The sequence below is a fragment of the Dermacentor andersoni genome, chromosome 2 (assembly GCF_023375885.2).
Source record: "Dermacentor andersoni chromosome 2, qqDerAnde1_hic_scaffold, whole genome shotgun sequence".
Taxonomy (NCBI): Eukaryota; Metazoa; Arthropoda; class Arachnida; order Ixodida; family Ixodidae; genus Dermacentor; species Dermacentor andersoni.
The window spans coordinates 235,862,211-235,888,152 of NC_092815.1; the positions used below are offsets into that span (position 1 = coordinate 235,862,211).

General features: G+C 45.6%; 1 protein-coding gene across 1 annotated transcript; it reads right to left on the bottom strand.

The window, feature by feature from the left end:
- Positions 1-1,732: 1,732 nt before the first annotated feature.
- On the bottom strand, positions 1,733-25,370 carry RpL35A (ribosomal protein L35A). The gene is made up of 4 exons (XM_050186757.3): positions 25,280-25,370; positions 24,762-24,876; positions 23,330-23,482; positions 1,733-1,938 (listed from the first exon to the last, which is right to left on the bottom strand). The coding sequence occupies exons 2-4, from the start codon at positions 24,866-24,868 to the stop codon at positions 1,764-1,766; spliced, it is 435 nt and encodes a 144-aa protein (XP_050042714.1). The 5' UTR covers positions 24,869-24,876; positions 25,280-25,370; the 3' UTR covers positions 1,733-1,763.
- Between the last annotated feature and the right edge of the window lie 572 nt (positions 25,371-25,942).

A 25,942-nucleotide genomic window follows, 5' to 3' on the forward strand; every position in this document is an offset into this window, starting at 1 on the left:
TGCTGCCATGAACGCGCCTAGGTACGATATATTTTCGGCGAACTTGAACAGCACTTAAAATGTCGGTGAAAACGAAAAGGAAGAAAGTGGAGAAAGGTTTCAGCGCTTACCGAGAAGTCCTGAGCCGCGCATACGCGGAGATGCACCCGTCCGCTTATTGTCGTATCTGCCTGCCGCTGGCCATCGTTTGCATATATACCGAAACTTTTGCTCCCGAGTAAATACGAGTGGCAAGACGGGCCGCCGCCAGAACAATATGGCTGAGCCGCGCGTAAAGCAGGCGACCTTGACTGCGCCTAGGCGTATTCGACCTCTTTCCTACACAGGAGGTTAATGACATGGGCCTCAAATTTGATATTTTGTCGGACGGTTTTCCTGGCTTAGTATATAATTACCACTCCCTCCTCCCCTTGTTTTGGAATTACTCCTTATTCCCATGCGGTGGTTATACATTCCAGCACAGCCACCTGACGATTACCTGACAAGTTTATCAACATTGCGTACGTGATTCCACCTGCTCCGGAGGTAGTGTTCCTTTTAAAACTCTGCAAGGCTGCATGTAACTCCCGAAAGGAAAAAGGCGAGTTGACGCCTTGGGCATTGTCATTTCCGTAATCAACGTAATCTAGCAAGGAACGATTGTCGCTATCGAGTGGAAAAGAGTGTGCAAAAATTTTGCAGCTAGCACTTCTGCATTTCTATTCTCCAACATTTACAGTTTAGTTACCACACGTCTTGGTTTTTCCTGGCCTAGAAGGGTCACTATTTGCCAAACCTTCGCAGTATGCAGCGGTCCATTAAGGTGATTAGATTTGAAGCCACTTCTCGGTTAATTTCTGGCCATAATGTTGCACTTCTATTGAGATTTTGTGTAATGCCTTGATTTTTTTTTTCCCCATTTCCTTAGTTTTCTTTTTGTACAGAGTTAACGTCGTCTACCCAAGTATCTGTGTCATCCCCTAGGTGTCTGTAATAGTTGGAGTTCGGATTTCGTCCCATTTGGTAAACTTTCTTTTACTAAAATTTATGTCCGTGGTTTGTCCTCTTTTCAATACAAGCTGCGTTGCAAGGGTATAATGATCGCTACCAGAGTTTTCTAGGCTGCTCTCCCATATAGCATACATACGTCCTCTGAGCCCGGGTTACCTGTGTCGATGCTATTGCCCGTTCTAGTAGCAATCGCGATATTGTTTAATAGAGCAGCTTGTACACTGTTCATAACGGATTCCAACTTCTTGCCATTCGGTGCCGTCCAGTCAAGCTTAACAGTCAAGCTTTACTTGGACTGATTAAGTCTCCTGCTAATAGGGTATTTTTTAGGCCCTTTGTGTTTTTGAGCCAGTGAATGTTATTTGGCTTGTTAGGAAGCCAGTACGAATTTATAAATATTTCCTGCGTGCACTTGTTACTCTGCATAGCCTCCTACCGTGTCCAGCTGTAATTGCGCTAAGTAATTCGTAACTTAAATTGCGGTCATGCCTGGTGTATTATTGTTATTTGTTACCCTCCTACATTTCCTTTTAATTCTAGGTTGATGAAATAGCACAGGTCCAGTGAAAGAAGTCCTGATCGAAGATTGGCATAACATCTTTCTATGAAAAATGGCAAACACTGGCTTTTTCCCAGTGCCATGACAAGTGCTCTTGCTAAGGGACAGCAGTCTGAAGTTTTTTTCCGGGTTGTCAGGCGAGACCCCAATCGCTCAGCCAGTGAACACAAGGCGAAGCAAGAGCGCGGGGCTGAGATGATCCTTTTATTGTCGCCTAGATGCGAGACGGATAGAGCATGATGCGCACCCGCCGTCCCATGGCGGCTGCGGGGAGGTTGCGTCGGAACTTGGCACGCACAATGCCACTGTTACCGTGAGCACGTGTCACTTTGCCCCAGATGGCCCGCACCTTGGAGTACTGCTTCTTGCGGCCAGGCACCCGTGTCTTGCTGCGAGGGGGACAAACAAGAATGAGCAAAGTCGTAAACATGTGTACTACATTGCGTAAGGACACTAGTCTAGGTACGCTAACTATATATAGCGACCTAACCTTCTGACTGACCGAGTAGATTTAATGTTTTAAGAGGGGACATGGGTTGTGGAGATTATTACCTGCATCTTATGGCCAAATCTGATGAAAGTATACAAGCTTACTTAGTTTCTCGTGCTGATTTCAAATATGCAACAATCTTTCTTGTAGGTTCATTAGTTCGGGAGATTGACGGTGCTGCCACTCTATTGTTTCCGGAGACAATGGAAAAAAAACTGCTGAGCAGAAATTGAATATTATTGCATAGCTAGATACTATAATGTGCAATAACTGCAATGCTGCAAAAAGTTTTCAAATGAAATTTTAATTAGCCATTCTGCAGGTGATCAAAATTCTTTCCTCGACCTAAGGCTACCACACCAAAAGAAAATTCATAAAATGGAAATATACATACGCACAAATTTGAAATTCTGCTCTCAGCACTTTGTAATATGTAGATTAGGCTTTCTGCTAAAGAAAGAATTAGTGCTCTAGCTGTTCTAGATCATGAGATATCACTTCGACAGTCTAATGAAGTGACCCAAAAACATGTTTTGAGAAAAGTGAGAAAACGTGCAAAACCCTACTTTATTTACAAATTTACAGCTGTAACAGCTCAGTAGGCACCAGGCATGTAGTCCTGCCGACTCCCAGCCCCGGTGTGCCGCTTTTTGAGGGACTGGCGCAAATTTTCTGATGCTTTGCATTTCTTGGCTGATGCTGTCATTTGACGCCTATCTTTCTCGGCCATGAGGGTGCGACTTTGCTCGCTCGGATTTAGACATAGTTCTTTCATTATGTCCTTTGAGGCCCTTGCCTTTGCACACAACGATGTTCCCAGTATGACCCACGTTCAGTTCGGCGTAAAGTTCGCGAACCGACCGCGCGCAGTCGCTCGTCAGATTACGCGCCGCGCGATCGGCCGCTGGCGTCAACTTCGTCTTCACGAAGCTCTGGCACGTTTTCGTGTGAAGAGCCCGACGGCTGATGCCCATCAACGAGACAAACGTCATTGAGCGCGGTCTGTCGGTTCTCCGTTGCCTGCATGGCTCGCGTAGCCAAAACGTTCACAGCAAAGGGTTTCATTCGTTCAGCACTGTGAACGCGCGGCGAGCTCCACACCGACGCAATCTCTCCACAATTTGCGCACATAAAACGCAGCTTCACAGCGAGTCCGTATTCCCGCTCGTCTCGGACGATTTATAAGGCACCACTGCAGATGTTGCAGTTCGCAAATGTTAATAAAGTGTTCACGGCACTCAAATCCGCAATCGTAAACGTAGTCCCATCAGGCGGGCGAAGTGCATCGTCGGTACTGTCACCCACACTCGCGTTTCCTCTCCGTCGCTGGAGCGGAAGACAACTCCGATAGCTTTGCTTTGGCTTTCGCTTCCTCCTCCTTCCGCTTGGAGGGTTGCCGGTAGATCGTATCTTGCCGTACGCGAGCGCTGGGTCGAAGGGTCAACGGCAGGCGGACTTGTCACAGTATCCGCAGCAGCCGATCCGGTCGTTAGGCCTGCCGTTGCTGCATCGACGATTTCGGCATCGGTCGCTGAGGTTGTGGCGTCCTGAGCGTTTTGCAGTGTTGAGCAGCGTTTTTCGAAGTTTTCGATGAGTGTCCGTCCCACTTTTTGCGCACCAAACTTGTGCCGCGTTCGAAATTTGCGTTCCGTTTCAGATATCGCGTTGACACTGGGGCAAGATGGCGCACCTCAGTGCGCGGCTCCAAGCGCGGAGCAGACGATGGCCATGCAGTTCCGCCAATCGGGAGGCAAGCTCAAGTCACGTGCACCGAGTGACGAATAGGAGGGCGTTCTAGTACCTTTCTTTGCCGCGCATTTTATAAGTGGCCAATGGCTGAATGGGGCCCGTTCTGGCGGGAATTTGAAGGGAAAAGTCGCCTCTTTCAAATGAGACCAAGATGTCCGCGCTAGCACACGTGGAAGAGCAGGCGCGCGTTTCGGAAAATATGCCGTTTCAGCGCAAGTTCCGCCTGAAATTCAGCTAGTACATGTCGTATAAGGCGTCACTGCGGCTAAAATACTGATGTTATCGGTATGAAATTAACAATATAGATGCAATAATAGCTGTACATCCCAAAAATGCAAGAAAAAAAATCGAGTTTTTTTCGCGATTTTTGGTCGCCACAACCCGTGTCCCCCCTTAAGACAGCACCAGTGATAATTTATTTGGGGGGGGGGAAAGAAAAACCAGATTTGTGCGACCTTAGAGAATCGCAGCTTAATTTCTGGCGAATCTGTTTCTTCCAAGTAGTTGCACTAAGAATTTCAGTTGTCTGTAATTAAACCACATACATTAAAATGTTGCCCACATCAATTTATCCGCATATAACGCTAAGTCAAGCACTTTATTATGGCACTTGGTTGCAAAAGCTGTATTTGATCCAGTTTGCGCAGATTTGCCATACTGTTCCCCCCATTCTGGCTAAATTTTATCTTGGTGGCATTTCTAGTTCTCCCAGGGCTGAAAGGTAACTTCTGCGCCATTCTTAGAACACTTATAACACTTCAGACTGCTTGCATACATAATTTGCTGCCAAAGCCATTAACAAGTTAAACTAACCACCTTAAACTTTGTCTACACATTACAAATAACTTGCCCCTAATGTCAAACAGCAAATCCAAACAAAGTGCCTTTTTTTACTTCACTGAGGACACCGGGAAAGCCTACTATGAACCTAAAATAATGTACGAAAGTATGAAAAAAAGAGGCCAGCAATTGTCTGCAATGCTTAATTACCTTAAGGCATAAGCTTCATCCCACATTAGAGCAAACATTCCTGCTCTTTGCAGCAAATGTAAGCTATGTGTAACAGAGTTTTCCTGGGACACTAGGAAACAAGGCGTAAAATGACTCTATAATGCTCTCGAGCGCTTGATGAAGGAATTTCTTACATAGGCTGTTCATGCTCTCACATTTCACTTTGCATTCCCCATTCGCCCGTTTACAGCATACTTAATCCTGGTGGCAGTTATAGTTCCCTCAAGAGAGCAGGTTGAGTTCTGCGTTACTCAAAAAAATTACTCTAAACGCTCAGAATCGCTTGCATTCATAAATTACTGCAAAGGTCACAATTAAACCAGCCAGCCACTTTGTACTTCGCCTACACATCACCCATAACCTGAAAATTTGACCATGTATGACCATGGTGCCTTGTTTAGTTCAGCAAGCACAGTTGGGAAATGTACTACAAAACTTGTGCAGGGCCTTGAAAATAATGAAATAAAAACGAAAGTTTTGTAAATACTTTTAACGCTTCCAATCAAGCCAGAAACGAAGTTTTCCCACATTTAACAATTAAACATCCTTCACAAGTGTAAGTAAACATAATGTGGTAGGAGACAGGGCCATTCAAACAGCAACACCTGGCTAAACAATTCACGGCAGAAAGACAACTATGAAACAACAGAGGCCCACGACAGCAAGGTAGTTCGCAGGTTGAGAAATCAATTCCTTGGCAGGGACAAGTGGCTATCTGGCAAGGTGTGCAAAATAAACATGACAGTACCTGCAGCAGATACCACAAAAATCGCCCAAAATCTTGACAGCTACTGCTGTATAACTGATCCTTGAAGGTAGAGCTACATGTGAAGAACCATTCTTCCACCAAACATTGAACAAAACAAAAACAATCACACTGATTCCTGCACCACGCAGCGGCTGCTTTCCTCATTGACCGTGGGAACCATGCAAACTGCAAACGCATCAGGCTATACTGACACAATTACCAATACATCAAGCTACATGGATACAAAAATGCTTGAGGTTTCATGAGCAAGTGCAAACTCGTAAATGCGAACACGGTACTTCCACTACAGTTAAATGGACCCGATAGTTTACTCAATTGTTGGGCGCAGTTGATATCTCTTTCAGGCGATTGAGCAAGAAGTGTACATTGGCCTGCAAATTCAGCAATGTATGCCGAGCGCTACGTGAAACACATTGTCAAGTCGATGGCGCCATGCTGCTCCTATCAAACGCTGGCTACAAAGGGATAGGTGGCTGGCAGATTACCTAGCCGGCAATGACTGAATGGTGCAGAAGCCAGCTACCTCGCAGCCCTCTAAAAGATAGCACATGCATCATGTTCGCACAGACCTGCAACGAAGGTGGTCAATTAACCACATTTACCAAACTCTAACGCACACTTTTTATGAAGAAATGTCGATCCAAAAATAGCATTCCCGTTAGAATCGCGTACAAACTGAAACCCGCCCCATAGCTTCCCATCACCATTACAAGGCGGTGGCAGCTCACTTGTTGCTGGCAACCATGGTAGCATGTTTCCTCATCATTTTCTGCAATCGCAGCAGCCATTTTCTATCGGTTGGACTGCTGCCTTTGTTACAGTGAGCTGTACCTGTGTGGCCTACTCATATATTCGTTCCGCAGACTATTTTGCTCAATAATTTCCGGGTAAATGGATGTAGCGGCCACGAGGACGCATCGTTTTCACTACGAGAATGGCTTTAAGTGGAAAGTGATCCTACACACGGAGGAGAGCAGAGAGCTACAGAAGTCGATTTCTGCAAACCAGAAACTTGCATTTGTGACTGGCGAAACTCAAGTACATTTTCGTTAGTAAAATGTCAAGTAAAGGCCACCACGGTCAGCAAACAGGAAGGTTGCAAGACCATGAAGTCAAGCTCATCAACTTCATCAGGAAGCTCAGAGTGGACCACATGCGCATGACCACAGAGGCGCTGAAGGTAAAGGCCCTTGGTTTTGCCGAGTCGAGACCTTCCGAGAAGCCAGATTAAAGCAAGCCCTAACTGGATTAGCAGATTTATGAAAAAGTATTTTCTTTGCGAAGGTGGACTGGCACGTGCCGGAAGGCACTGCAGGAATTCAAAGAAAAGCTGATTTCTTTTCAGCAGTATGTTATATTGCTGCGACACAGAAACGCATATCAACTCAATGAATGAATGTGTGTTTAGTGGAGCAAGGGCCAGGTGTGGCCAAAGAGCGACATGACCGATACAGCTGTGTTAAGCGCTGATTGGTGAGTTACTATGATGGGGTGTAAGATGCCTGTAAAGTGGCCTAAAATTAATCGCTATCGTAGGAGCGTAAATTGATATATGGTGTAAAATTATGACAGTGATACGTGGAGTGGTCTGTGGGTATATTACGAATGACAAGTGATCATGGGGCTAAAATTCAAGGATACGGAAATAGCACATATGTCTCCTTAAGGCCTTTGAGCCCAAAGGCTGGGAGGCAAGTGCTTTCTTTTATGGCAGCTACCGCAGCAGAAACCTCTGTTAAGAGGCTGTGCTATGGATTTCCTGGGGCTATAACACGAAAACTATGTATATCTTTTAAAAATTTAAACAGGGATTGATATTTAAAGAGAGGTTCTATACCTATGAACATTTGAGGATGGAGTGGAATTCGCTGCCGATGTGGTAATGGAAAATGCTTTTTCCTATTTGCGTCTAATTCCCTACATTGCATCAGGATGTGAAGCACGGTAAGTGGCTCACCACTTTTATCACACGTGGGTGGATCACCACCGGACAAGAGGTATGCGTGTGCTGTATGTGTGTCCTATCCTAAGTCTGCAAAGTGTTACTTCTGTATGGCGGTTCTTTGATACCGGCGGCCAGTTGCCAAGATACGGCTTGATAACATGTAGTTTATTCTCAGCCAGATCAGCAATGCCGACCAGATTCCAATGTATATTGACATGCCTACCAACAGTGGAGTCAATGGGGGCCAAACAAGTTCGCTTGCTTTTTCCGGCAATGAAAAGACACAGGCAATGACAATGCTAACCTGTACAACAGATGGCCACAAGTTGGCACCCTTGTTTTTAAGTACAAGATGCTCCCAAAGGCTTCAAGCCTTCCCCAAGGTGTCACACTATGCGCCAAAGAGAAAGGTTGACTGGACAGACTGTATGTGGCGCAAGAGGCCCGGCACTAGCATAGGGTTGGGCTCGATGCTCAGTGCCTATAAGGGGAGACGCGGGTCTTGAAATGACAAAAAATCGCAAAAAAGTCGATTTTCGGAAAAGTGCGTTTTCGCTACGTTTATACATTCAAGAATCCCTCCGCGAAATCTAGAACCTAAATTTAATCGGAAAATAATAAAAAAACACACTTATACGGGCCACGGTGGCCGCGGAATTAGCAAAAAATCGCCAAAAATGTTCGAACTTCGCGCCGTCGTCATTTGTGAACGCGTTGGCCGGCGGGCGCCATTTTGAGCTTGTTTGGAAGCTGCTTTCTTTGTGCGTATTTTGCGTCGGTTCAAAATGGCGTAGGTGAGGAGCAACAGACGCTATCGCGTCATTTCTGAAGGATGCGCCCGTGCCGCTGATTGGCCAAAGCACGCACGCCCCCCGCGCGCCTCGCTCCTATTGGTCCGGCGCCGTTTGAGTGCCGATTCCCGCGTTCCCGACAGGCTGGTCGCTCTCGTGCGCGCTGCGTGTTTGTCTCTGTGGTTTCATCGCGCCGCTCGCTTCTCGACAACGTTCGATGAAGTGTCTTTTTCGCTGCCTGAATGGCTGGAGGAGATCGTCGTCTGAAGACTACTACGCGTCAAGCGTTCGGCAAGGCGCGATGGCGGCCGTGGAATGCGCGATAGAAGACGGATAAGCTTGTCGTGTACCCGGAGTTGCCGGCTGCTGGTCTGCCTGAAGATTCTGCCGGATCGAGTTCCGAGCTGCAATCCAGTACGTCTAGCATCAACACTTCGTCCACCCACGCCTCGCGTGTTGGCGCAGACCGTGTAGATACCGTTTTCTTCACGACCGAAGAAAGAAGCAAGCGCGCAGCGATCGCCGATAAGGCGAAAACGCGCCCGGCGTCGCAGTCTGCAACGGAGCGAAAGTTGGAGCAATGGTTGGAGCTGCTGGGTGTTGACACGAAAGAGGACGTCAGCGACAGCGGAACGGAACTTGCGATCGTGGATTTATCCGTGGTGCAATACTTTTTTGGACTTATGCCGTGTCCCGTGTGCGCCAAGAAAACGCTGATGCTTTCGAAGGACCCCGCCAAGGAGTACGGGCTCTGTGCCAAGCTTGTGCTGGAGTGCTCCACGTGTGGCATGCGCGAAAGGATCGTCGAAAGGATCGTCGGAGGTTCACATGTCCAACAAGGATCACAAAAACAGAAATGCTTTGATAAACAAGCTTGCAAAGAGGCACAAGCCACCAACAGACTCTGCCTACAGTCTTGGGCATTTATAGGTATATGTGTGACCTTTTGCTGAATGCACAATTGTGAGAGTGTGCAAGAGATATAATTTTTTTTTACAATTTAAATTCTGGGATTTTACGTTCCAAAACCGTGATTTGATTGTGGACCAATTTTGACCACTTGGAAAGCGCTACAACACAAGCACATGAAGTTTCTTGCATTTCAGCTCCATTGAAATGTGGCGACCACCACTGGGATTTGATCCCAATTTTTTGTTGTAGCCGTAAACTTTGTGGAAAGGACATATGTTGTTGTGGCCATGAACTCTGCACAACTTTATTTGCATAGGGATGCCATTTGTGTGCCTTCTGTTCAACAAGGAACTAAAATAGGAATGTGAAGCTCATGGTGCTAGCTTTCTGGCATTGCTTTCAATGACTATGCATGATTTTGCAACCAATATCTCAATGTTATTTTTGCAAAATGGCCATATATATGTCATGAACTTGTTGCTGAAAGACAGGGCTACATGGTGGTGCAATTAATATTGCCATATTGTTAGCCCATTAAAAGTTACAGTGAACTGAAAGTTCAAACTCATTTTTCTCAGCTTCATTTTTTTGAACACCGCACACTGCCTTACGGGGGGGGGATCTTCATATGTTCTTTCGAAGTACCAGCAAAATGTTTGGTATCAATATATTTGTGTCGAATGGATCTAGCCGGTGATGCTATTTATTTATTTCTAAAGCTGCCGGCTAAATTTTAATTGCCACTAAATACAAACGAAAATTAGCAGAAATATTTGAATTATGTTTACATCTGTTATTTTTGCATTATAATTGCACTGAGAACAATAAAAATAGCACCACCGGCTAGAGCTACTCTCTGGCGTTCTGGCCATATACTTTGTTTTTCCTTTTGACAAAATTAAGTTTTTGAAAAGTCCCGTAAGAAATTGATTGAATTTCTGTATTAAAAACTTTGCATCATTTGTTCTAATGAAGATATACAAAATCTAATTATATATTTGCAATCAGCAGAAAGAACTGAACAATACTGTTAAACATCATCCCGTTCACACTAAAATTAACAAAATTGGTTTTAAGACCCACATCTCCCCTTAAGTGCCAGCGTGTCAAGGACAAGCTTGCAGCTTGCCACACAAACCTGCTGGTAATACTGGGTGGGATGACTTCCCAGCTGCAGCCACTAGACGTGTGTATCAACAAGCCTGTGAAGGACTGCATTTGGGCACGTTATAGTGAGTGGCTGATGAATGAATGCCACATTCACAGCCAGCAACAGGCTGATGGGTGCCTCGATCGATGATGTGGCAAGGTAGGTGGCAGAAACTTGGATTGCGATTCTATTGGCTATGGTTGTAAAGTCCTTAAAAAAATTCGGCATTTAAAACGCAATGGACAGCAGTGAAGATGTGAAGTTGTGGTCCATAAGTGAAAGGGGGCTATCCGAGAGTGAAAACGAATGAAGTACTGGTCTAATAAAGAGGTTCACTGCAGAAGTTACAAAATTGTTCACGCTTCTTGTTCTTTCGGTCACGGAAGTTGTGTATGCAGTAGAATCGGGGGCACGTTAGACTAGGGTAAATACAGTATTCATCCCATGCCCTTTTCAAATCAGGATATGAAAGTCTACAGTATCTGAAGTGTTAGCATAGCTGAGGTGTTGCTGGTCGGCAAGCCAATCTCTTGACATAGGCTGCAGTCAATGCTTCAGGCACTTCGCAGCCAGCTATGTTCAAGTTCTACATCTAACACAACTTTATATATATCAACACAAATTGGAAGCAGGCACAGTCTAAGATCGTTGAAGCCCAGAAACTTGTTAAGAGCTGTTTCCATTGAAATAATGTTCTGCACACAAATCACTCCCACAACACAATGTCCAAGGGGAGCACAGCTGCTTGCATGTTGAGAACACCCCTTCGGCAGGACACAATGAATATTTTACCCAACCAAGGGGCTTGATTTTTTTATTACAACCATATGAACAGAAGAGGTGTAGGGGAAATTAACTGTTATACTTTATTTGAAGAGAATGGGAAATAAAAGTGAACAAAAGACGGCTTGCCACAGGTGGCAGCCACCTTCTGCATCATGTGTGCAATGCTCTACCATTGAGCTACAGCAACAGTCCTGGCCAGTTTTTCGGGTATGTGTGTGTGTGTGAGCTCAATATAGTGACCTAATCTTCCGAGTGACTGAGCAGGTTCTATGTTCTAATAAAATTGACAAAGATGAAGCATCAGCTAACACTCCCGCAACTAGATCTAAGTATACATACATGAATATACCCAGGAGAGTTGACAGGAAAGCCAGCTGCTGTGGTAGCTTAAGGGGGGACATGGGTTGTGGAGATTATTACCTGCATCTTATGGCCAAATCTGATGAAAATATACAAGCTTACTTAGTTTTTCGTGCTGATTTCAAATATGCAATAATCTTTCTTGTAGGTTCATTAGTTCAGGAGATTGACGGTGCTGCCACTCTATTGTTTCCGGAGACAATGGAAAAAAAACTGCTGAGCAGAAATTGAATATTATTGCATAGCTAGATACTATAATGTGCAATAACTGCAATGCTGCAAAAAAGTTTTCAAATGAAATTTTAATTAGCCATTCTGCAGGTGATCAAAATTCTTTCCTTGACCTAAGGCTACCACACCAAAAGAAAATTCATAGAATGGAAATATACATACGCACAAATTTGAAATTCTGCTCTCAGCACTTTGTAATATGTAGATTAGGCTTTCTGCTAAAGAAAGAATTAGTGCTCTAGCTGTTCTAGATCATGAGATATCACTTCGACAGTCTAGTGAAGTGACCCAAAAACATGTTTTGAGAAAAGTGAGAAAATGTGCAAAACCCTACTTTATTTACAAATTTACAGCTGTAACAGCTCAGTAGGCACCAGGCATGTAGTCCTGCTGACTCCCAGCTCCGGTGTGCCGCTTTTTGAGGGACTGGCGCAATTCAAATATGCAATAATCTTTCTTGTAGGTTCATTAGTTCAGGAGATTGACGGTGCTGCCAATCTATTGTTTCCGGAGACAATGGAAACAAAACTGCTGAGCAGAAATTGAATATTATTGCATAGCTAGATACTATAATGTGCAATAACTGCAATGCTGCAAAAAGTTCTCAAATGAAATTTTAATTAGCCATTCTGCAGGTGATCAAAATTCTTTCCTTGACCTAAGGCTACCACACCAAAAGAAAATTCATAAAATGGAAATATACATACGCACAAATTTGAAATTCTGCTCTCAGCACTTTGTAATATGTAGATTAGGCTTTCTGCTAAAGAAAGAATTAGTGCTCTAGCTGTTCTAGATCATGAGATATCACTTCGACAGTCTAGTGAAGTGACCCAAAAACATGTTTTGAGAAAAGTGAGAAAACGTGCAAAACCCTACTTTATTTACAAATTTACAGCTGTAACAGCTCAGTAGGCACCAGGCATGTAGTCCTGCTGACTCCCAGCTCCGGTGTGCCGCTTTTTGAGGGACTGGCGCAAATTTTGTGATGCTTTGCATTTCTTGGCTGATGCTGTCATTTGACGCCTATATTTCTCGGCCATGAGGGTGCGACTTTGCTCGCTCGGATTTAGACATAGTTCTTTCATTATGTCCTTTGAGGCCCTTGCCCTTGCACACAGCGATGTTCCCAGTATGACCCACGTTCAGTTCGGCGTAAAGTTCGCGAACCGACCGCGCGCAGTCGCTCGTCAGATTACGCGACGCGCGATCGGCCGCTGGCGTCAACTTCGTCTTCACGTAGCTCTGGCACGTTTTCGTGTGAAGAGCCCGACGGCTGATGCCCATCAACGAGACAAACGTCATTGAGCGCGGTCTGTCGGTTCTCCGCTGCCTGCATGGCACGCGTAGCCAAAACGTTCACAGCAAAGGGTTTCATTCGTTCAGCACTGTGAACGCGCGGCGAGCTCCACACCGACGCAATCTCTCCACAATTTGCGCACATAAAACGCAGCTTCACAGCGAGTCCATATTCCCGCTCGTCTCGGACGATTTATAAGGCACCACTGCAGATGTTGCAGTTCGCAAATGTTAATAATGTGTTCACGGCACTCAAATCCACAATCGTAAACGTAGTCCCATCAGGCGGGCGAAGTGCATCGTCGGTGCTGTCACCCACACTCGCGTTTCCTCTCCGTCGCTGGAGCGGAAGACAACTCCGATAGCTTTGCTTTGGCTTTCGCTTCCTCCTCCTCCCGCTTGGAGGGTTGCCGGTAGATCGTATCTTGCCGTACGCGAGCGCTGGGTCGAAGGGTCAACGGCTGGCGGACTTGTCACAGTATCCGCAGCAGCCGATGCGGTCGTTAGGCCTGCCGTTGCTGCATCGACGATTTCGGCATCGGTCGCTGAGGTTGTGGCGTCCTGAGCGTTTTGCAGTGTTGAGCAGCGTTTTTTGAAGTTTTCGATGAGTGTCCGTCCCACTTTTTGCGCACCAAACTTGTGCCGCGTTCGAAATTTGCGTTCCGTTTCAGATATCGCGTTGACACTGGGGCAAGATGGCGCATCTCAGTGCGCGGCTCCAAGCGCGGAGCAGACGATGGCCATGCAGTTCCGCCAATCGGGAGGCAAGCTCAAGTCACGTGCACCGAGTGACGAATAGGAGGGCGTTCTAGTACCTTTCTTTGCCGCGCATTTTATAAGTGGCCAATGGCTGAATGGGGCCCGTTCTGGCGGGAATTTGAAGGGAAAAGTCGGCTCTTTCAAATGAGACCAAGATGTCCGCGCTAGCACACGTGGAAGAGCAGGCGCGCGTTTCGGAAAATATGCCGTTTCAGCGCAAGTTCCGCCTGAAATTCAGCTAGTACATGTCGTATAAGGCGTCACTGCGGCTAAAATACTGATGTTATCGGTATGAAATTAACAATATAGATGCAATAATAGCTGTACATTCCAAAAATGCAAGAAAAAAAATCGAGCTTTTTTCGCGATTTTTGGTCGCCACAACCCGTGTCCCCCCTTAACAGGGTCCTGAACCACCCCTCGGGCTTAGTGGAAAAACACAGTCCGCAAATAGCACGTGCTGCTGTGAACTCGTCAGCCAAATTGTGCAGTTGTGTGCTGCACGTGGAGCTCGCAAGCAAAGCGCGAAGTCACGTTTTTCTCAGACGCTTTCTTTTCAACAGAAGCCTGCTCCTCACTCTTTTCTGGGCGCTTTATTTCATTAGTATAGCAGATTCGCATACGCAACTGCTATTGGTCAATAGCAGACATCAATTACGAAGGGTGTTTGGATCAGTGCACATCTTCCCGACTGTTACTATGTATATTTACTGACGCAGTGTAATAAACAGGCTGAAGTGAAAATCTGCTTTCAAATTCCATAATAATTATGTACTTCCAAAAGAACCGGACTATCGCCTGCTCACGCACGGCTGCAGCCGCCCACACAGGAATTGAAACTTTGGCCACCCTACTTATCAATGTCGTAGATGTCTTGCTAATTACGAATAGTTTTGAACACTCAACAAGTCTCTAACCACACTAAACTTAAGGTAAGACCGTATGCATTCTTGCCAGCATGCTCACTGCTGGCTGCTCCACATTTGATGCCCTGGCAGACTTTGCTTCATATTGAGGTATTGATAGCGCTTCAAAATGCGCAAGTTGGATGTGGCTACTATCCATTGGTCAAGCTGATGCAGGACTAAGCCTATACACACCATGTAGCACAGCCAGACTGGAGCACATGAACATGAGCGAGGACTCAAGCCCTGTCGTGCACAAAGCAAACGCTGCGCATACACAGTACAAGTTGCATGGAGCTGTAGGGCGCGATCTTGTACGCGTTCCAAAATAGAACAGAGGCGGTCCGTTCCACCGAGCCGCACACGATTGGTCAATTTGAACTGGATGAACGCCATGACGTCAATTGTGGCGCAATATCTGCTGTCAATCAGTCCGTGTCGTCTGCTATCGGACGAACGCTACGGAAAGGACCGCCTATTTCGTGACACAAAGAACGGATCGCCTCCGTTCGACTTTGGAACGCGTACAAGATCGCACCCGTAGTGTCCTACATAGCATAGATACCACAGCCGCCGCGACGAGTCTGCTGGCTGTGCGCCCTGCAGTTCGCCGAGGACAACGGCATTTGGCACGTTGTAGGCATCAAAATACGTAGTAGTTGCACCTACGTGAACATCGAAAATCAAATTTTAACTGCGTATCGCGGTGACATTCAGTAGGCAGAGCGTTGTGGCCAAGCCCCGCCGTAGCCTTCGTAGTGCAAGTCATTCCTTTGTTTATTAATGTGTCTACAATTAAAGGAGGACAATTACTTTCCCCTGTGCTTTCCTTGGCTTCATTGCCCGTTTGCCTAATTTGGTCCTAGGTACCACACAGCAAGTACCATGTTTACTCGCATAATGATTGCACTCGCGTGATGATCACACCCCTAAATTGTCTCGTCAAAATTCTACTTTTTCAATTTCCCGTGTAATGATCGCACCCTGAACTTGTTGCAGCGATATGTCGTGCGCCAAGTCTAGCTAATGATGATATGCTTACCATCTGTCGAATGCTATGCGAACGATTCTTGAAGACATACCAAGCGGTCTGCACGCACCCAACATTCTTAAGCAGGCGCCCCATTTCATTCCTTTTACCACTTTCCGCACTTCCATGAAAAAAAAAAAATCTACAACCAAGCTTGCCTCGGCTTTATAATTTGTAGGCTTCATTATGGTTTTGGTCAACAACAACAACATGAAGGGCGCCTTTCGGTTCCTTTAATCTGCACTCGTTGGCATGCAACAAATCGCGAGCGGCAACGCTAGTGGCCACGTTTACACTGATATGTTAGAAGTGTACCCTATTCATACACCAAGGCTTGTAACGCAGCTAAGATATTCGCCCACCCTTAGCGGAAACGTGCTGTATTAGGACAGCAGTGAAGACATATGCCGCAGTTTCCGCAGCATGCCCGCAATGTGTTTCTATGTCACTGGCAGCTAAGCGCGCCCATCAGTTTCTTCCCCTCAAAGTGGAAATGGCTAAGTTATTTTTACAAACTTGCCGACATTAACGATATTCATTACTGATACGGAAGAAAGTGTTTCAATGCGCGTAATGTACTCACGAGAAGAAAAATAATCGCGTTAGACTTGCTCTACCGGTCACCATTTTTGTTTTGGTGTCCCGCACTGACAGCGACAGCCGCCTGCTTGTCATCCCGCAGCAAATGCGGGATGAAAAAACAAAATGTTTCTTTTCGTGAGAAATTTAACCCGCGTAATTATCGCACCCCTGACTTTGCATCAATTTTTTTAAATAAAGAAAGTGCGATCATTATGCAAGTAAATACGGTACAAGCACATGCATTTTCACCCATACAATGCAGCAGCCACTACATTTCGTTCAAACAAGGAAAGAAGCACTCGCACCAGGCAAATGTCTGCCAAGCAGGGCTATGATAAGCCATGCACAGCTGGCATCTGTGCCACTGTCTTGGCAGAATTCATTGTTGCAAGGTTGTGATAGGCAAGGTGTCACGTGGTTTCACACCATGCCCTCGTTCCCTTGCCCACACCACACAACTTGGATCACTCACTGGTCCACTGCAAAAACCATCATTTTCCAGTGCCTCCCAGCGCATTTTTACAACAGTGTCACCGCCGACCTGGTGCCACCGAGCCTCCCCACTTCAGGTCAAATGGCTAGCTTGGCCCCTCCCCTTCACCCATATGCCTGCTTCACAGTAAGTGAATGGTGGTGTAGACTTTTCGTACCCCTTATCTCAGCTCGGCAGCAAAGCCTCGGGCATTATCCCAACGGTCTTCTTGAGATTTGTTCTCTATATTGCAGCATGAAGGCCTAGTAACATGTCACCTGATTTGAATATATGGGGATATACACAGGCAGCACACTCATTTCTGACAGCTCATGCTTTGAGAAATTCAAACACTCACTGATGCAGTAAACAAACACATGAACGCGTCGAAACATTAGTGGCAATTGAAGCTACTTTCATGATTTATAAACTAATTTGATTAAATTTACATGAAAGTATCTTATTATGCTACTATCAGATCTGAAATCATTTCTCTGCTGTTATAATTTTTGGTTTACAACAGTTGGCACCCTTCAATTGTTAACTCCCGATACTGAGCAACAATGATTTGTAACAGTCACCGGACAAGTCAGCCAATACCGTGTTTAACACTAAACGAAAAAACACTCAACATGCACCCACAACAAACATGTAGTCAGTGACTACTGGTGCGCGGTCGGAGATCGATGTTCGGAGTGCGCATTCAGTTGCGCCGCACACGATTGACTGACTTCACGCAGCTGACAAAGTCAGCGTGGCCTAGGCCAATCACGCACGGCAAAACTGAATGCTTGAACGCTTGTACGCATCAAACCCACTTGACCATTGCCTTGACAAAGACAGAGTCTGGTGCCAATCCTGTCGCATCAATCCTGCTTCAATGTTGCTACCGTGGCTGTCAGCATCAATGGTCAGGCACCATGGCAGTTATCGACAATGTTTGTGCCACAATGTGCTGCTTTCTGCGCGCTTTTTCACACATTTACACGTGCTTTGAAACGCCCGCCTCTCACTTGGCATTGCACACCAACAGACCTTTTCAAGATGGTGTCTACTGACACTGACAGCGATGTAGACCAATGGCATGGCTGCACTGTACTTCTCCCCTTTCTTGGTACTTTTCAACGAGGCATTCAATGTTGCCCATATTTTTTCTAGTGTGGCAATCATTAACACATTAAGGCCCAAGCAAAATCTACCAGTTACATTTTGTTGATTTTTTGTGTCAGACGATCTTTTCACAGACTGTAAATACACTGTGAAAGTTTTGCGAGTGGCGTTTTATTCTTTGAAACGCTACGACAGTGTACTTTAACAAGTACGCTGGGCCTTTATAGGAGCAAAATGTAGATCACAAAATGTATATGCTATATCTTGGAGCTTCCAAAAATAAAAAGGCTTGCAGCAAAAAGTTAAACGAAATTTTGCGCAAGCCCGCATAACCTTCCGGTAGCAAAATTAGCATTTTAGTGGGAAATAGTGTTTCTTACAGAGGTTTTTTTACTTATAAAGTGGGTAACATGACTTCATCAAGTAACAAGGAAGGGCTTTGCTGTTGCTTTCAGAGACGCACGTAACACAAATATATTATTGATGTTAATCTAGACATGATAATTGGCGATGAGAATAAGCATTCAAAACTAAAGCATTTGGTAATTGTGGTAATTGAAACATTCAAAACACAGGTGACATCTCCTCCAATGACAGTCAGTTCTTGCATTACAATCCTGTTGTACAATTGCTAGGTTATTTTCGTCAGAATTTTCTGTCATTCCAAAACGGATCTACGTCTGGTTCACCAATCTGGGTTGCCCTACTTTTATTGCATAACTCATCTCGATTGGCATAGGAATATACATAGTCTGTTGTTTTCTGTTCCCTCTTACTCATCTTCCAATTTGTTAATAAAGGATGCATGAATCATTTTTCTTTTTAGATACAGTAAAATCTGGTTACTATGAACACCACATTAACGAATTTTTCAGATTTATTATTTTTTTAAATCCCCGCCATAATGACTATATGTTCAATGTGAAAAACTTTCAGTACTATGAATTTCAGATTACCTAATATTTCAGAATAACGTACGTAATTTAATCCCATAATCACCAAGATGCTTCGTTATTACGAAGTTCCATTGAAGTTTCAGTACCCAATCCCCGAGGCTTACACTTATCATCATCATCCGCAGCAGCAGCCATGCGCTGGGGAACCCGCTTCAACGGGTACAGCCCCAACAGCATCAGCGTGAGCGTCTCGTATGGTCATGTTCGGACTCTCCTACTACGTCGTAGGCCTAGCGTCGCCCCGTTGATAGCGATCAGCAGGAGCTGCAAAGTTATTGGTGCTGTGATTGTCTTGTGCGTTCGCTTTGCTGATAATGAGTTCTCCTGGCCCCCCATGAAGCGACGCCAGTTTTCACTCAAAGAAAAAGTGGACATTCTGACGCAACTGAATCCTGGAAGAAAGCAAGTCGACCTGTGCAGGGAGCGTGATATTCCCCCGTCAACAATGGCAACGATGCTCAAGCATCGGGAAAAGATAATGAAATTGCATCGAGAGTCACAGCTGGCTCCCTCAAGAAGACACAGCTTGGCAACTACCAGAACGTCGACGACGCCGTCCTCACGTGGTTTAAAGATGCCAGACAAAATGATGTGCCCTTGTCAGGCCCGATTATTCAAGAGGAGGCGCTACTGTTCGCAGTCGCCTTGGACATCTCCAGTTTCAATGCAAGTGCCAGATGGCTTTACCGCTTCCGGCAAAGAAATGGCGTTGCGCAGCAGGTTGCTTGTGGCGAAGGCAGGAGATGCCAGGAGTGCCTGGAGGAACGAGCGCTTTCAAGAGATCACCGAGTCTTTCTCTCCAGACGACATTTTCAACGGCGACGAAACGGCTTTCGTTTATCAGTTGTTGCCTGATAAAACAATGAACTTCAAAGGTGACAGGTGCAAGGGCGGAAAGAAATCACATCTCCACGTATCAGCTCTGTTCTGCTGCAACTACACAGGCATGGAAAAACTTAAGCCGCTAGTTGTTGGCAAGTCTGCTAAGCCGTGCTGCTTGAAAAACATCTCGTTGCCTTGCAACAAACAAGCCAAGCCAACAAACAAGCATGGATGACAAGAATTGTTCACTCAGTGGCTGCTGCAACTCGACGACACAGTGAAGAAAGAAAAATTCTCATCGCTAACAATTGCTCGGCACATATCGTGAACGTGCGATTGAGCAATGTGCAACTTGAACTTATGCCCCCGAATTGTACTTCTTTGCTGCAACCTTTGGACCAGGGCATCATCAGATGTGTGAAGCCCGAATTTCAAAAGCATCTTGTGCAGCACCTCCTGATCAATATTCGAGTGAAGCTACCCACGCAGGTAAACATCCGCCAAGCTGCAGAAATGCTTACAGGGTCGTGGTGGAACATGAAGGAAAGCACGATCGGCAACTGCTGGCAAAAGGCAGGCCTTTTAAAGGCTTCAGCTATGCCACAAGACTGCGAGGACATGAAGGAGCTCAACCCAGAACTGTGGAATGAGCTTACAGAGAAGCTCCCCGTTGACACCGCGGTGACCTTCGATGATTACACTGACAGCAACAGCACAGTGGCTACATCCACGGAGCTCACCAACGAAGACATCGTGAATAAAGTGCGTGAGCAAGAAGATTGCAGTAGTGACGAAGACTATGCCGACACTGGATCGACACACAAAGAGAAAAAGACTGTTTCCAGCTCAGATGTTTAGTTTTTCTAGAAAAGACACGATCATTCCTCGGGCGCTGTAAAGATGTCCCCGATGACATTCAGAGGAAAGTCGAGGATGATGGAGGCGTTCGTCCTGCAGCGCTTGCTGTCTACTTGCCAGAAGAAGATTACAGACTTCAAGCAATAAATTGTAGTTAAACTGCCCAGCGTTTTCTTATTATTTACGTACGAACACGTGCATCTGCTGCAAAGGTATGCATGCCTGCCAACCTGGCGAGATCGACTTTTTATTCACACCAACGAGGTGGGGGGGGCGGGGGGGTGCATTTACTGTTTCAACTTGCGGCGGGATCAGGGGGTGTTTCATACAAACTTTCAGGCAGCGTTTGACGAGTCCTTTTGCAGGGGCCTTGCAGTAGCAGACTTTACTCACTTCAAAAATTTGTCGGAGTAGCTTTGCTCAAAACATGGTCCACAGTGACAGCCCTTCACTAGCAGCAGGTGTTAGAGGATTGTGTTGCACATTGATGAGCGGAATTCAGTCCTAGTTTTTCGCACCGTGCTAAAAATACCCTCACTCTGCGTAGCTATGTGGTATCACAAGTAAATCCAGCATCACCTTAGCAACTCGGTGAAATATGTTTTCAGTCAGTGTTTTTCATTTTTCCAACCACAGACCACTGCACATCCCCCCTTTCTTAATCCAGAATGTCCTCTGGAAGACTGTACGCCTGTAATGTGGCAAACTCAACTTCGAGAGCATCTAAAGCGTCTTCAGCAGATTCACAGGAATCTCTGGGCAGCAGCTGAGGGAAACGCTGAATAAAGAAATGAAGACTCAAGAGCAATGCCTGTGAAATAAATTTCAGGTTGGCCCCCTCCGCATTCTTCAGAGTTGCGTTTCAGAGTTGCATCCACACCCACAACACTTCGCCTCGTCGCATTTCGGAAACATTTTCCGTAGAAGAGGCCCAAAGTGGTCCTGACACTAAGGGGTAGGTTGTGTTTGATGACAAAGAATCCCGTAACCAGGCACTCCACACCTATGACACTGTCTTCGCAGTTGTTCCAGAGAAAGTTCACTATGTTGCCTTGCTGCTTGCTCAGCGGTGCGAACATAGCTTTGATGCTTCGCCGTGAAAACATGCAGTTTCAAGTCGCCTCTGCCACCGTGTGACACGCTGATATCGCATCCACACATTGTACAAAATGATTTCAAAAAGCACAGAAATTCAGAAGTATAAGATCGCAAAAACGTCTGCAGATACCTTTTCTTGGGCTTTGATAGCGCCATGGCATCAAGCACACGAGGATTCTAACTTTACACGCTGCACCGCACACAGACGGCCTAATTAACACTAAGCATACACACAAGCAGCAGCAAAAAGATGCACCATGGAGGAAGGCATGCATGAAATATGCATGACATTGGCTCTGGCTTTGGTCGGCTTACTAGGCATAGTAGTCGGCTGCTTAGTCGATGATACCGATGGTTCTAGTGGAGCCGTTGTTGGTGATGCTGACGATTACAATGCGGCTGTACATTCCGCGGCGCCGGTTTCGCAAAAACCATTACTGCGCGAACAGAGACCACATTTCAGGAGATATAAGACAGTGATCATACAATCTGAAAGTTCAGTAAAAAATTGGGAGTCCCGGGCGAATCGAAAGGGTTGGCAGGTATGTTAAGACGTCCTCGCCTCTGGGCGAGGATTCTCTTAGCTGCTCCATATGATATTGACGTACGATTCTCGCTAAAAAATTTGTGTCATGTTTGTGAAGTCATTACAACGTGGTGCTGTCCGAGCAGACTTGCCACACAGAATGCCTTTTTGCATGTGCATTTTTTACTCCGCTGAATTCTTTCTTATTACCTTTTGCAGTGTAGCAGTTAATAATGTACACCCCGAGGGACTACACCCAGCCAACTCAGCCTTTCCACCGGTGCCTATCTACCTTGACTGGCGCTGCTTCACCTTTAGCTATATCGTTTCTTTCATGCCATTTGAAAAAATACTCACAAGTTGGTAAGAATTTATCTTTGGAAGTTTCCAAGTAGGTCACTAAGGAAACCTCAGGCTGCAAGAACTGCAGTGGGAATGGCAGTTCGTCCACTTATGCAGCGGAAATGCATTGGCACTGCAGCGCTAAATTGCGCTTTTATTACCCTGTGCATTTCGTGACTTTATTGACTAGCTTATGCATTTCCATTAAACATTTATAATTACTCTTCTTCAGGCAACTTTGATGGCACTTATTCAGCTATGACTTGTATTATGATATTAATATTATTATGGTATTATGATATTATGTATTATGATAGCAAGATCACTACAATGTGTGTTCGCATCATACCATGTGAAGTCGTTTGAGATATATCTGCACCAACAAAGTGCGCCTGTTATTAAGGTGCAGAAACAATATTATGGCAAAGGAGAAAAAAATTCGATCGAGACATTGCATTAATCAACAAAACAAAGCAGCTACTTAACACGAGCTCCACTTCGTATAACTGGGCTTTGGTGCGCTTATCTGCAGAACGCATCTGGCATGTATGCTCACTGGGTTGTCCCATAATTCTGGTAGCATCGTGTATGAGCATGTCTGCTTCTCACAGGGGCCTACGCCTTTCCTGCAGCTGCCACTGCTGAAGTAGCAGTCTGGCACCTGAACGAAGGGTAAATCCAAGCCACGAACTTCAGTTGCCCTTGCTGCAAAAGCGCCCACTTGGTGGCCATCAGTAACGCCTCTCCGGTCAGCACACTACGCGCATGGCAACACCACAAATACAGCAATGAGGTCCCAATTACAGCTCTCACTGGGCAACACTCACTTCTTCGCAGTGTAGACGAAGACAGCACGCTTCCCAAGGTAGAAACCTGTGTCACGGCGTGCATCAACACCCTCAATCTTCAGCAGGGATGTGTGCTCATGCTGGTTGCGAAGACCCCTCCGGTATCCAACAAACACCGCCTTGCAGTACAACCTGCACACAGCACACCAGACCAGCGAGTTGGAACATGTGGGCGCCCAACTTACTAGCTCAAAACATAATCTGACAGTGTGACATGCTTCCGCTCTAGCCAATATAAACAGTCACAGTCTGCGCAGGGAATTCTATAAACAACGCCTGGAAATATTTCTTTCTTGAGCCGGTCTTTCACGTGCACCAAGTAAGAAAAGTTTCCAGCGCTGTTTGTAGAATTCCCTGCGCAGGCTGCAACGACGTTTATACCAGCGAGAGCAGAAATATTAATAAGACGGCTGAAAGACCATATGAATAACGTCAGAAAGAAGAATTTTGCCTCCAACACACTTGCGGAATATGTGGCAACTTCTAATCATGAGGTTGATTGGGCCAAGGCAAGCATAATTGCAAAAGAAAGCAAGTGATGTTCCTGTCAGTACCTGGAATCGCTTCTATCCAGACCACGAGAAAAACGCTAGGCAGGAATGATGGCAATCTTCCACCTGCGTACGCTAGGTGCCTCGGTCACTTACTAAAATGGACATAAGCTCGCCTCGTCAAGTCACTTTTTTGTGAACAAGGCTTCCGTACGGAAGCCAAATATGTCTTGAAGTTTTTCGGACCTTTTCATTTTTGGTCGGCGTTTTCCTGTCATCCTTTTCATTGTGCCTCCTCCCTACCAGACAAATTATCGTTGAACCATCGATTTCATTAACTCAGTGCAACTGTTAACTGCAATGAAACCTAAATGCTGTGAGTGCAAATACGGTAAAGGCCTTGAACACCCGACAAGGAAACGAAAGCAACCTGCTCTTCACGTCAACACAAAGATTGGCACATTGCATGTTTATATTACTTTTTCCCGACTAAATTCCGACTAAAAAACAATCCCTGAAGTAGGTAACAGATGATAGTTTCTTTCCTCGACGTGAAAGATAGGTGCTAATGTCTACTTACTAGCCGTCGCATAACCACAGCATCCAACGAGCTTCCAACGTCACACCTAACTATCGTTTTAGCGGTCGCCAATAAACTCGCGTGAAAAATTCGCCCTTGTAGAACCCGCAATGATGAGCGTTCCAGTACAATGAAGCACCCTGCAAACTACTTTTAGACGACGCCAACTGGACTTTATTGACAAATTAATGAACTTCCCGAAAAAATGAAAAGGTGCACGCGCACACACACAATGACGATTAGCAAGTGCAATTCACTGCATGGAACAGTATTGCAGTGATCGCGCCAGAACGCTCAGAGTCTGCGCGCTCGCTAGAAGAAACATCAACAGCACTCTCACCTGCACAGTGGCCTCTTCCTGCCGCTATCTTTGGCTTCTGCTGGTGCGGCGGACTTATCCGCCTTAGAAGCCTCGGCGGGCACTCTGGTGGGTTTCTCCTTGGCCATGTCTGGCACTGCACACACATGCGACGGTCACGTTTGGCACTCACCGATTCAACAGGCCACCACACTAGCGACGCAATGTTATCGCGCCCAAAGCACTTGACAACTGCGACTGACGGTCAGCATGCTAACGCATCCCTGCTCTATCGACTGCAATGTCAGGTGAGAAAGCAGGAGGACCAAATGAGAGACGATGCACGGCGTTTCGCTAATACGGCTAATCTGCACATAGCGACAGGGCACGACGCGATCGGAACGAATCCGCGTAAGTAAAGCGCAAAAAATTTATCTAGCCCCTAGCATGCCAGGTTCAATTGTTTAGCGATAAATCCTTTAAATTATTTTTACCTTGGGATTGCTTCCGTAAGACAAAATATCACATTCATACAGCAAGAAATCAGACGTGTTCCATACCTTCGAAACGAATATGGACGAAAGGAACGTTTTTGTCTAGATTTGACTTTAAGCGAACTAGTGGTGGCGCTACTCTCTTGGTACAAATATTTACAAATTTCGGGGGTGAAAAACGTAAGCCAAACCTACCGGCACTAAGTAAAAACACGAGTTATATAAAAAAGATATTGGCGCTTCTGCTATAAAAGGTTCTGTTAAATTGCTCAGCATTCGAGGGACGAGCACGACCGGTCAAAAACGACCAAAAACGGAGACGTACAAAAACAAAGTTCACACTGGATAGGCAGAAAATTTCGTTATAAAAATTCATCATGTGTTTCTTGTTTAACCTAGGTAGGACATTAGGTAGTAAGTAATTAAGTAAGTTTGTTCCTAGTCTCTTTTAATGCAAGGCAGGTGTTTTAGGCGCCACAGGAAAAAATAAAGTACAATAGCAAGGGTTTGATGGCGCAGCCCACTGCCCTGCTACAAGGAGACACTCATAACATCCATCCACTTACCCGTTCTCTTTTTTTTTCTTTTTTTTTGTATGATGACAGTTTACAGATTGGCTTCTCGTCTGCCATAGAGTTTTCGTCTGCTATATACGGCAAGAATGTTGTAATAGTATGGTGTACTGTGTCGTCCCTACAGTAAAACAATGGGAACAGGAGGGACGCTTCT

Bases quoted from the DNA above. Each gene is read 5' to 3' on its own strand.
- RpL35A (XM_050186757.3), bottom strand. From the start codon at position 24,868: ATGGCCAAGGAGAAACCCACCAGAGTGCCCGCCGAGGCTTCTAAGGCG. The intron at 23,483-24,761 runs GTGAGAGTGCTG...TGCTGTGTGCAG, and splicing joins AGGAAGAGGCCACTGTGCAG to GTTGTACTGCAAGGCGGTGT. The intron at 1,939-23,329 runs GTGAGTGTTGCC...TCCCCCTCGCAG, and splicing joins TTCGTCTACACTGCGAAGAA to CAAGACACGGGTGCCTGGCC.